The sequence below is a fragment of the Pituophis catenifer genome, unplaced genomic scaffold (assembly GCF_029215685.1).
Source record: "Pituophis catenifer annectens isolate HBS135680 unplaced genomic scaffold, rPitCat1.0.hap2 SCAF_12, whole genome shotgun sequence".
NCBI lineage: Eukaryota > Metazoa > Chordata > Lepidosauria > Squamata > Colubridae > Pituophis > Pituophis catenifer.
In genome coordinates, this window is record NW_027256892.1 from 17,541,389 (window position 1) to 17,553,818 (window position 12,430).

At 43.9% G+C, this 12,430-nt stretch overlaps 1 protein-coding gene across 1 annotated transcript in view; it reads left to right on the forward strand.

Moving 5' to 3' along the window:
* ST14 (ST14 transmembrane serine protease matriptase) overlaps positions 1–12,430 on the forward strand; it is a 54,190-nt gene that overhangs the window by 26,519 nt on the left and 15,241 nt on the right. The window contains exons 4-11 of the mRNA XM_070952261.1: positions 822–892; positions 1,593–1,753; positions 2,322–2,357; positions 5,732–5,969; positions 6,670–6,809; positions 7,537–7,634; positions 11,117–11,223; positions 12,243–12,373. Of these exons, the coding sequence (XP_070808362.1) occupies positions 822–892; positions 1,593–1,753; positions 2,322–2,357; positions 5,732–5,969; positions 6,670–6,809; positions 7,537–7,634; positions 11,117–11,223; positions 12,243–12,373 (982 nt within the window). The remainder of the gene's footprint in view (positions 1–821; positions 893–1,592; positions 1,754–2,321; positions 2,358–5,731; positions 5,970–6,669; positions 6,810–7,536; positions 7,635–11,116; positions 11,224–12,242; positions 12,374–12,430) is intronic.

The window sequence follows — 12,430 nt, forward strand, 5'->3', positions numbered from 1 at the left end:
GCGACTTCCCGCTGGCTGCCCCAATGCCTTTGGTGGTTGGAAGACGGACGTCGTCACAAATGGGGATTATGTGATGTCGGGACACTGTAGTGTTGTCATTGCAAGCCAGTTTACTGGGGACCTGAATTGCAATCACATGAGCGTGGAGATGCTGCAACGGTCACAACTATGAGGATCTCTCACGTCCTGCTTCTACAACACTAGCGTAATTTAAAATGGTCACTGAACAAGAAGTTTGTTGTTCAGTGAGGAGTAACCGGTATGGGAATAGTTCTCTAGAGTCTTGAGCAGAGAAAAGCTTTGCTAAGTGATCTCTTTGTCCAGCCTTGTAGCAACCTCTGTGTTCAAATGTTTGTTCAGTTCTGCCTTGATTCTGCACTTTAAGGCTTAGTTCTTCCTTGATCTTCAGGTACTGCAACAGATGGTAAAGCATTATAGTTACCTGGTAGAGTTCCTACATGACACAAATCATATAATGTGGTTTATTGGATTTGAGTTTAGCATGTTGACGTGGATTCAGCCATCCCAATTTATAAGCCATTTTAGCATTCTGAATGACTGTAGACCAATCCCACAGTTTGTTCAGTAGATCCTAGCTAAGACAAAGACTGTTAACAAAGGGATTGATGATCTTGTAATAAAGCGAAGAAGCTAAAACTCCAACAGACAAATAAGTAAGACCTTGACAAATAATAGTACAGGGTGTGAGAAAAATGATCCCTGAAACAGGCTGATTTTTAAGCTGAATTTAATAGAAATGTACATACTTGTATATACATATCATATACTTATTCTCAATGCAGCCTTTTTTTTTTCTTTAGCTCTTGGACATCTATGCAAAGAATTTGGATGTTGGTCCATTCCACAATGATTCAGATATACTAGCATTCAGGTGCGTAACTCCTGAAACTTCAGAGCAGTTTGGTCTAATGGTTATGACATAAACTAGAAACCAGGGAACTATGAGTTCTAGTTTCTATTTAGGAATGAAAGGAGGCTGGGTACTTTGGGCCAATCTCCAGGAGACTGTGAGTTCTAGTCCTGCCTTAAGCACGAAAGATGGCTGAATGAATTTGGGCCGTTCGCTAGGAGACTGTGAGTTCTAGTGCTGCCTCAGCCACGAAAGCCAGTTGGGTGACTTTGGGTCATTCACTAGGAGACTGTGAGTTCTAGTCCTGCCTTAAACACAAAAGATGGCTGAGTGAATTTGGGCCAATCACTAGGAGACTGTGAGTTCTAGTTTTGCCTTAGGCATGAAAGCCCCAGCTGGGTGACTTGGGCCGTTCACTAGGAGACTGTGAGTTCTAGTGCTGTCTCAGCCGTGAAAGCCAACTGGGTGGCTTTGGACCAATCACTTTCTCTCAGCCCAATTCACCTCACAGGGTTGCTGTTCTGGGAAAAACAGGAGGAGGAAGGTGTCTTAGATATGTTCACTGATCTTAAAGTTGCCAAGTTTGAAAAATATTGTTTTGGACTTTGAAGTTATTGATCATAGTAGAATGTCCTGCTACCACTAGACATCTTGTTTTTTGCAACCCTAATTATTTAGGCTGGGTGCTAACCTATCTGTCTTTCCCTCCCCCTTCACACAGTGAGGGCAGTGTGATTGCTTACTTCTTATCCACGTTCAGTGTTCCTAAATACAAAATGGATGTTCTTGATAACGCCATGGCAAATTTCCAGAATTTAAAACTAACGGGAACAGGAAAAGGGCGGAAGCCAGAATTTCGAGTTGAATCTCTCACAGCTTTTCGTAAGTTTCTTTTTCTTTTTGTTCTTCTCTTTCCACATAAATTCCTTCATCTGCCTAGCTTAGGGGTGTATTTGCACTAGTCAACAGGAAAGGTTGAACTTTAAAGGTAAAAGTTCCCCTTGCACATATATGCTAGTCGTTCCCGACTCTAGGGGGCGGGCTTTCTGTTTCAAAGCTGAAGAGCCAGCGCTGTCCAAATACGTCTCCGTGGTCATGTGGCTGGCATGACTCAACACCAAAGGCGCACAGAACGCTGTTATCTTCCCACTAAAGGTGGTCCCTATTTTTCTACTTGCATTTTTTACGTGCTTTCGAACTACTAGATTGGCAGAAGCTGGGACAAGTAACAGGAACTCACCCCGTTACGCAGCACTAGGGATTCGAACCGTTGAATTGCCGACCTTTCTGATCGACAAGCTCTGTGTCTTAGCCACCGAACCACCAAATCAGGCAAAACAATTGTGTGGATGATTATGAATTCAGGTCATCTCCGATTGCCCTATGTTTGAAGGTACAAAGTTAAATTCCTCGTTATAAAAGTTTTGTGTGTTTTTTTTTTAACTTGTAGCTTCTGATGAGGATATCGTTAAAGCACCCCGAGTCAGTAAGTAAAATTTTGGGGTTTTTTTATTTTGTGGTTGTTTTTAATTGCGGTAATAATAAATTATGGGATCTTTGAATAATTTGAGATTGTGTGGGGGTAGAATGGAATATTGCTCTCTGGAGGGGAAAAAACATATTGAAGTTGCAATCCTATCATCACTTATGTGGGATAAACGGTGTTGAACTCAGTTGGACATAGAACAACAGAGTTGGAAGGGACTTGAAGGTCATGTAGTCCAACCTCCTGCTCCAGCAGGAGACCCTATACCCGTGATGGCGAACCTATGGCACGCGTGCCACAGGTGGCACACGTAGCCATATCGGTGGGCATGCTGATTTTCGGGCCTTCTGGGACCACCAGAAGTAGGGAAACAGGCTGTTTCCTGCCTCCAGAGGGCCTCGGGGGTGGTGGGGAAGGGCCATTTTTCTCTCTCCCCAGCCTCCAGAGTCTTCTAGGGACTGAATGGTGGCAAACAGGCCATTTTCGGCCTCTGAGGGTGTGTGTGGGGAACGCTGTTTTTGCCCTCCCCAGACTCCTAGAACGGCTCTGGAGGTTGGGGAGAGCAAAAAACGGGCCTTCTGGTCCCACCAGAAGTTGACAAGCGGGTCTTTTTCGGCCTCCAGAGGGGCTCCAGGGGGTAGTGGGGAAGGCCGTTTTTGCCTTCCCCAGATTCCTAGAAAGGCTCTGGAGGCTGGGGAGAGCAAAAGATGGGCCTACCGTGCCATCGTGTGCCAGGAGCATGGGGGGGAGGGTCGCACTCGCACGCGTGGGGGCAGGGCGGATAGAATTATGGGTATGGGCACGCGTGCGCGTGACACCCCCCCCGCTTCTGGCACACGATGGCAAAAAGGTTACTCATCATTGCCCTATACCCGTGATGGCGAACCTGTGGCACGCGTGCCACAGGTGGCACACGGAGCCATGTCACCTGGCACGCCAGCTCAGCCTCTCTAGGAGTCTCTGGAGGCTGGGGACAACAAAAAATGTCACTTCCTGTCCAACCGGAAGTTGGGAAACGGGCCGTTTCGGGCCTCTGAGGGGGTGGGGAAGGCTGTTTTTGCCCTCCCCAGATGCATAGAAAGGATCTGGAGCCAGGTGAGAAAGAAAAACGGGCATACCGGGCCATTGTGTGCCAGGAACGGGGGGCGGGGAGGAAGGTCATGCATGCATGTGCAGGGCGGGGCGCATAGAATTATGGGTGTGGGCATGCTCGCGAACCTCCCACGCCCCCCCTTCCTGGCACGCGTTGGCAAAAAGGTTAGCCATCACTGCCCTATATCATTTCAGACAAATGGCTGTCCAATCTTTTCTTGAAAGCCTCCAGTAATGGGGTACCCATAACTTCTGGAGGCAAAGTATATATTGTTTTCACCGTTAGAAAATGTCTCCTTATTTCTAGGTTACTTTTCCCCTTGGTTAGTTTCCATCTTAAACTTGGACTTAGAATAACTTGATTGTCACGTCAAATGTACACTAATCGGCATGCATTAAAATGAAATTTCGTTGCGTACCGCTCTCTGCTGAATAGACAAGCATTCAAAAAGTTATTACAAAATGTGAACGAAAGCATTGGGACAGGAACCAAAAACTGATGGAAAAAGGACTAAGATGGAAGAATTACTTAAAATATTATCTTGACACATTCGAAGCACCAATAAAGGAAAATATTTGTAGCTCAGGGTTGACATGCTGGCTCCTTGGTGCTCTCTGAGCTTGCCTTTTTTTTCCCTTGAAGATGTTTCATTAGCCAAACTAGGTAACATGATCAGTGTTAGAAGGGAATGGAGATTGGGGAATGGAGAAGGAGGGGAGAGGAGAGGAGGAGGGAAAGGAGGCGGCTGAGGCTTAAGGTGTCCTTGGTGCTCCCTGAGCTTGCTTGTTTTCCCTTGAAGATGTTTCATTAGCCAAACTAGGTAACATGATCAGTGTTAGAAGAGAATGGAGATTGGGGAATGGAGAAGGAGGGGAGAGGAGGAGGGAAAGGAGGAGGAGGAGGCTTAAGGCGTCCTTGGTGCTCTCTGAGCTTGCTTGTTTTCTTGCAAACGTTTCAATACCCAATTAGGTAACATCATCAGTCCTAGTAAGGAGTGTGGTTTGTACATTAGAAGCAAGATGTTGACTGAGATACCCCCCCCCCATACACACACACATACACACACACGCTAATCTTGTATCTTGCTAATATATGCAAGATTTCAATCTTGCATATATGGGTTTTTTTCCTTTTTGCTTCTGAAAAGGTGTTTTCCAACGTATTTACCTACATTTTTGGTTAGTTTCTATCTGCTGAGTAGACAAGCATTCAAAAAGTTGTTACAAAATGTGAACGAAAGCATCGGGACTAGAACCAAAAACTGTTAGAAAAACAACCAAGATGGAAAAATTACTTAAAATATTTACTTGAAACTGGACACATTTAGAAGCATCAATAAAGGAGAATATTTGTAGCTCAGGGTTGAAATGAGGGCGTCCTTGGTGCTCTCTGAGCTTGCTTGTCTCGGGACATAGATATTTCTGCTATCTGGAAGGAATATACATAGACACATTCTGTAATCTGGAAGGGTTTTCTGTAATCTGGGTCTTTCTGTAATCTGGAAGGGTTTCCTACCTGAGCAGGGGGTTGGACTGGATGTCCCTTCCAACTCTGTGATTCTGATTCTGCCCTTCCACGAAATTGCAATGTTAGTACTGTATCCCAGGAAGGTTTTTCTTTCTTTTTTCTTTCATTTTCTGGCCTGGTTCTTAGCAAACAAAACATGTGCCTCTATGCTGTCAACAGTTTAGGATAATGTATACGCCCTTCTTTTTGTGAGTTCTTTGTTGCTAAAACTGTTGTCAAGATTTGACAGCCATATTCATTATACGTGACATTGTAATCTCTCCGAGAAATATATAGCTCTTCACCCAACCAGCCAAGGAACATGACATTTTCTCTAGGCAGGCCTTAAAATCACTTCGAGTACACATTCCTTCCTTTGTTTATTTGTTGTAACCACTTAGAGTGCAGTACTGCAGGCTACTTCTGCTGACTGCCAACTGCCTGCAATTTGGCAGTTCGAATCTCACCAGGCTCAAGGTTGACTCAGCCTTCCATCCTTCCGAGGTGGGTAAAATGAGGACCCAGGTTGTTGGGGGCAAGAGGCTGATTCTGTAAACCACATAGAGAGGGCTGCAAAAGCACTGTGAATCAGTATATAAATCTAAGCAGTATCGCTATTGCTAAGTGTTATTGTCCATCTCTTACATCTTTTGGATCCTTCCAGTTTTAATTTGCCCATTTGATTTTTTTTTTTTTTTACTGAATCAGAGTAAACCCTTCTTGCCATTCTCTTGAGAACTTTCTCTTCTGGTGTTGTTTCTCTCACCTGAATTAGACAGCTGCAAATATGCATTGCATGCCAAAGAAGGGAAAGTGACCAGCTTCACCACGCCAGGATTCCCAAATAGCCCTTACCCGTCCAACATGCGCTGCTTCTGGGCACTGAGAGCTGATGCCAACTCGGTCATTAGCCTGACCTTCACTACGTTTGACGTTGAGGAATGCGACCAAGGAGAGGACTTTGTCAAGGTGTACAACTCATTAAGCCCTGTGGAAGAACGCGCGTTGGTGAAGTAAGTAGATTGGCTACAGCATGACATGCTCTCTTGGGGAGAAACATGGATGGGCTGCAGGGCGCATAATTGGCAGCAGCCTGAGATAGACTTCAGTCTTCATGGCTTCTTCTGGGTTGCACTGTTACTGATACCTACTCTGATGGGGAAAGAGTTTGCCAAATATGCATTGCTTAGTCACTAATCGTCCTTCCTTCTCCTTCTCCTTCTCCTTCTCCTCCTTCTCCTTCTCCTTCTCCTTCTCCTTCTCCTTCTCCTTCTCCTTCTCCTTCTCCTTCTCCTTCTCCTCCTCCTTCTCCTCCTCCTCCCCCTCCTCCTCCCCCCTCCTCCTCCAAATTTTCCTCCAACTTCCTCCTTCTCCTCCAATTTCCTCCTTCACCTTCTTCTTCTCCTCCTCCTCCTTCTCCTCCTCCTTCTCCTCCTCCTTCTCCTTCTCCTTCTCTTCCTTCTCCTCCTCCCCCTCCTCCTTCTCCTCCAAATTTTCCTCCAATTTCCTCCTTCACCTTCTCCTCCAACTTCCTCCTTCACCTTCTTCTCCTCCTTTTCCTTCTCCTCCTCCTTCTCCTTCTCCTCCTTCTCCTTCTCCTCCTCCTTCTCCTCCAAATTTTCCTCCAACTTCCAACTTCCTCCTTCACCTTCTCCTCCAACTTCCAACTTCCTCCTTCACCTTCTCCTTTCCCTCCCTTTCCCTCCTTCCCAGGCTGTGCGGGAGCTTTGACTTTTCATACAACCTGACTTTCGTCTCCTCTCAAAACGTCCTCCTGGTTATGTTAAGTACAGACGCAAAGGGAAGATTTCCTGGGTTCAAAGCAGAATTCTCCCAGATGTCAAAGATGACATGTAAGAACGTCATTCTTTCTATTTTGGGGTGATACTAGGAGATCATGGGTTGGCAGATGCGGCCTGACAATAAATTCAGTACTATTGCTCCTTTTCCTGACAGTTTTCTCCTTAAGAGAGAGGGAAGAAGACATGAGAAAGATATGGGCCAGAAGCCCAAGAAAAAAGGATGATGTTAGCAGTCATTTTTGACCCTGATTTATCCTCACTTCCTTCAAAGAATAGGAGGCATTCCCCACCATTGTACACATTATTAAGTCATTCATGCAGGAAAAAAGTTTGCTTCTAATTAAGAAAAGGATCCAGTCTAGTAGAAGATAAAGATGAGTGAAAACTGAACAGGCTAGAGAGGGAGAAAGTCTTAAGGATAATAAGACACTAGGGGCAAAGTTATTTTTCCCCTCACTCAGGAGATGTTGTGATAAATTACACCCTCTCCAACCCCCCCTCCCCCTACACGCACACTTCCGGATACGGTAATAACGCTTCCTAATGAGAACTGGGTTGAAATTGGACGGGGCTGAGCTGATGGACGGGTGTGTACAGGTAACCATAATTGGTCTCCTGGGTTATTTATCCAAGCTTTTGAATCAGTCCCTTAGCAATCGACGTCATCTTATTAATGGCTCTTCTGCACAGATGCCTCTCTTCCGGCCACCAATAAGGTTCATAAGATTCTGTTTTCTCCTGCCACACCTGTTCTCCCCACCCCTCACCCCAATTGCAGCTTGTGGCGGAGTTTTGAAGGGCGTATCCGGGAACTTTACCACTCCGTATTATCCAGCCTACTACCCTCCAAATCTGGATTGCGTATGGAATATAGAGGTAAGAATTTCAGAGTACTAATTCTCTCTTTCTTTCGGGACCTGCAGTATGGACTAAGGGAGAGCGTTTGTAACCTGCCGATCTGGCTAATTATCAAGGTGTTAAATAATGAGTTTGAAAGGCCTTTTCTGGGATGTATTCTTTTTTTTTTATCCTTAATATATTTTTTTATTATTTTTTTAAAAAAATATACATCCGTATTGTGTGTGAACAGAATTGGTTCTGATTATCAATCGTATTAGTCCAGTTCATAATAACGGTATTAGTAATCTCTCTCCCATTTATCAAATTTAAGTAATCCTCATTATATTGTTCAAACATAATATGAAATTATTATTAATTTCATTAATTAATAATGAAATAAGTACATAAACAAGAAATGCCTAACTCATCATCTTTATCTCTATCTTCATCTACGTCTTTCTTGTTCAGTCTAGACATTTCTCTATTATATATAAACAAATTTGACTAGGTATCATTCATATTGACCAGGGGTGAAATCCAGCAGGTTCTGACAGGTTCTGGAAAACTGGTAGCGGAAATTTTGAATAGTTCGGAGAACCGGCAAATACCACCTCTGGCTGGTCCCTGGAGTGGGGTGGGAATGGAGATTTTGCAGTATCCTTCCCCCAGGAGTGGGGAGGGAATGGAGATTTTGTAGTATCCTTCCCCTGCCACGCTCACCAAGCCACACCATGCCCACCAAGCCATGCCCACAGAACCGGTAGTAAAAAAAATTGGATTTCACCACTGATATTGGCCCAACTCACGCTAACATTGTTAGTAGCCTCTATTGCATTTATCAGTTTTATATAATCTTCATTATATGTCTAATGTCATCTCTTCTCCTCTTTTGTGCTTGACTTCTTATCCATTTTTTTAAATTAATCCAATTCATGCTTAAAAATCTGAAAACAAAAAAATCATGTCAACTCAACAATGCAGGATGTGGTGGAGATCCAAACATTTCTTTTTTTATCGTTACTATTTTAATAAGTGCATTTCTAACTCTCAAGATGATTTTATGTGGCTTTTTAAAAAAAAGAATCCATGATAATGAAGCAAGGGAACCATTGGTAGAGTCCACTCAGGATGCACTAAACTAGGGGTCAGCAACCTGCGGCTCTGGAGCCGCATGTGGCTCTTTCACTCCTCTGGTGCAGCTCCCTGTCACTCAAAATATGCATCACAACCACCAATGTGCGACATCCACAGGCATGTGATTTATTGAGCTTTTCAACCCCCGGTAGGCCAACCATGGATAAATACAAGAAAAGAAAAGTTTCAGAACAAAAACAGAATGTTTGATTCAACTACATATGCTAGTTTTTTGGTTGCGCAAGAAATAGTCAGGCATAGGAAAGGTTTTGTGGCTCCCGGTGTTTTCTTTTCTGTGGGAAACGGGTCCAAATGGCTCTTTGAGTGTTTAAGGTTGCAGACCCCTGCACTAAACCATGGGTTTTGGGTTTAATATAACGTATGAACTGATCTCAACTGGCTTAGTCAACCAACGTGGCCAAACTAAGCCATGATTTAATGCAGCAGGTGACCCCCAACTGAGTTTCGTGTATGTGGATTCACATTCAAAAATTTTTATTTATTTACTGCATCTATACCATGCTCTTCCTTTTGAAATTAATACAGTTCAGACGATGGTATCTCCTAATTTGTTATCAGCTGAACCTTGAAACAATGTAGCTTTAGTGTGATCAGGTCATAGTCATCCAATGAGCTCTTAATTGACCATCTTCTCCAAACCCTAAACCAGGGGTCTCCAACCTTGGCAACTTTAAGACTTGTGGACTTTAACTCCCAGAATTCCTCAGCCAGCTTTGCTGAATTCTGGGAGTTGAAGTCCACAAGTCTTAAAGTTGCCAAGGTTGGAGACCCCTGCCCTAAACTATTGTCCTTTATTGACCCTGTAACATAACGGTTGCATGAATTAAGTCTTCTTCTTCTCACACAGAAACATCAATGGGCTCAAGTTCTATTTTCAGATTTCACATAGACACATGACTGTCCTTTATGACGAAAAGAGTGATCCAGGGTGATCTAGATTAGGGGTGTCAAACTCAAGGCCCTCGGGCTGGATCCAGCTCACAGGATGCTTAGATCTGGCCCACAGGGCCAGCCTGGAAATAGCAAAGGACTGGCCCATAGTGCCTCTGGCAGCTAAAATGGAGCAGACCCAGGTCCCCACATGCCCCGTTTTGGCCAGCAGGGTGCTGCAGGAGGCATCTGTCCTGTCTCCCAACTCTCCACCAGCCAATCCACGGAGGAAAACTACAATGCTGATCCGGCCCTTGAAGAAATCCAGTTTGACACTCCTGATCTAGATTACTAGAGTTCTTCATATGTTCAGTTAGGCAACAGGATTATTTAAAACATTTCTAGTTGCCAAACGCCATGCATTTATCTTCCTTGGATTAAAAATTGTGACATTTCTACTCCAAAAATCAAATGCAGGATAATCTCAGGCCGCGCTTCCATGGTTAACATGAATAAGATCTGGAAAAGCAGAGATATTGATATAAATACACAAAGCAGGTTAGTTAAGGCAATAGTCTTCCCTATATTGATGTATGAGTGTCAGACTTGGACACTAAGAATGGCTGATCAAAGAAGAATTGACATCTTTGAAGTGTGGTGCTGTTGTAAATGTTGCTCTACCATGGACAGGCAGAGCAACCAGCAAGAGAGATGCTGAATTCTATAAAACCAGATATATCACTAGAAGCCAAAAATCACAAGTCTATGTCTGATTTATTTTGGCTATGTCACGTGTGCAAATTCATTGGAGAAGTCAATGAGGCTAGGAATGGTCAATGGAGCAAGAAGACAGGGCCAGCAAAGAACACACTGGCTTGATCCCATCAAAACTGATACAACGATGAACATCCAACAACTGAAAAGAAGTTGTGATTGACGGGGTAGCATGGAGAGCACTTGCCTATAAAGCCACTAAGAGTTGGACACAACTGAATGGTTAAATCAACAACAACAGTGTCAGGTTTCGAGGTCATCTCAAATAAATTGCATTTCAAACAAAGTCTTTGAAGGAAAACTCCTATTTATTAAGCACGGCATTCTAAATCCGACTCTATCGAAGCCAACACTGACTTCCAGACCCAAAACCCTCCCTTTCCGTTCCCCACTCCCCTGCACTCATTGGCCAGCTTCCAAGTCATTCTACCCCTAATCTACTGCTCCAGCTCAAAGGAATTTCCCCCCTCCCATCCCATCTCCTAGGGGATATTATCTCCAGGGAAAATAAGTAGGTGAAAAGTCAAACGTCCCTTTCCAGATGCCTCCACTTCTCCTTCTTATGTCAGCACTAGAGTAAATGCAGCTTGAAGTGCTGACATACAGTTGCCGACGTTTTTTCAGAAAATGTTGGAAAAGACATCTAGCTTGGGAGTGGTATCGGTGTTTATTTCTTCTCATCTCTGCCCACCCCTGACAACTTTCAATCTCATTTTCAGGTGCCTAGGGACAAAAATGTAAAGGTACGCTTCAACGAATTCCACCTTGAGAATCTTGATAACTCCAACTCCTGCCTCAAAGATTATGTGGAAATCAACGGTGTCAAGTAAGAGACATTATTCATTGGTGAACCTGTATTGCCAGTTCTTGTGTATCTGTTGCGACTGGGCAAGGAGAAAACTGTCTTAGCCACTTGATGTCTTTAAGGCCCTTCCTTGCCATCTTTTAGGATAGAAATACCATAAATGAAAAGTCCTTGCTTGATAAAAAAACAAATGTTTCTCTAGTACTGTGAGACGATCTGATTAGCTTTCCATTTTGAAAGGAAAGCATGAGAAGACCTTGTCATTTTATTGCATGTGTGTGTGTGTGTGTGTGTTGGGTGAAATGCTCTGAAGTCTACTACTGTTTTGCTTTGTGCATGCCAAACACATGATTTGCATGCGCACCGCAGGCGCTACCATGCAGCTCTGAAAAAGGAGAATTAAGAAGCCTTTTCTGAGTCTGCAAAAGTAAGTAGAACAGTGGGGGGGGGATGACAGCTGTGTCACGTGATTTAGATTTTTCTAGAAAGCAGAATTTCCTGCTTTCTAGCGAATATAAATCATGCCGAGGTGGCGCAGTGGTTAGAGTGCAGTACTGCAGCTACTTCAGCTGACTGCTACTTCAGCAGATCAGCGGATCAAATCTCACCAGCTCAAGGTTGACTCAGTCTTCCATCCTTCCGAGGTGGGTAAAATGAGGACCCAGATTGTTAGGGGGCAATATGCTATTTAGTATACTGTCTTTGATGTAAGCCCCCCAGAGTCCTCAGAGAGTGGGTGGCATAGAAATATGACTAATAAAAATAAAATAATAAAAATAAATGCAGCACAGCTGATCGTCGGAAATACCGGTTTGCCCGAACTGGTAGCACTTTTTTTATTACCGGTTTTCCCGAACCGGTAGCATTTTTTACTACCAGTTAGCCCAAACTGGTCCGAACTGGTAGCATTTCATCCCTAGGGTATGTGTGTGTGAGAGAGTGATCTCATGTATTCATTGATGCATCTATTCCTGAATGAATGAACAAACGAATGAATGAGCCGGCCTCTGTTTGATTTTTATCTTCTTGTGCTCCTTTAGGTATTGTCAGTTCAGCAAGGGATTTGTGGTAATGAGTAAAACCAACAAAATTACAGTTCGTTTCCACTCAGATAATTCACACGTGGACAATGGCTTCTGGGCAGAGTACTTGTCCTTTGACTCCGGTGACCGTAAGTAGAGATATCAAATGTGAGATTAATCAGGGAGGGAAGTGGTGGGATGAGGCA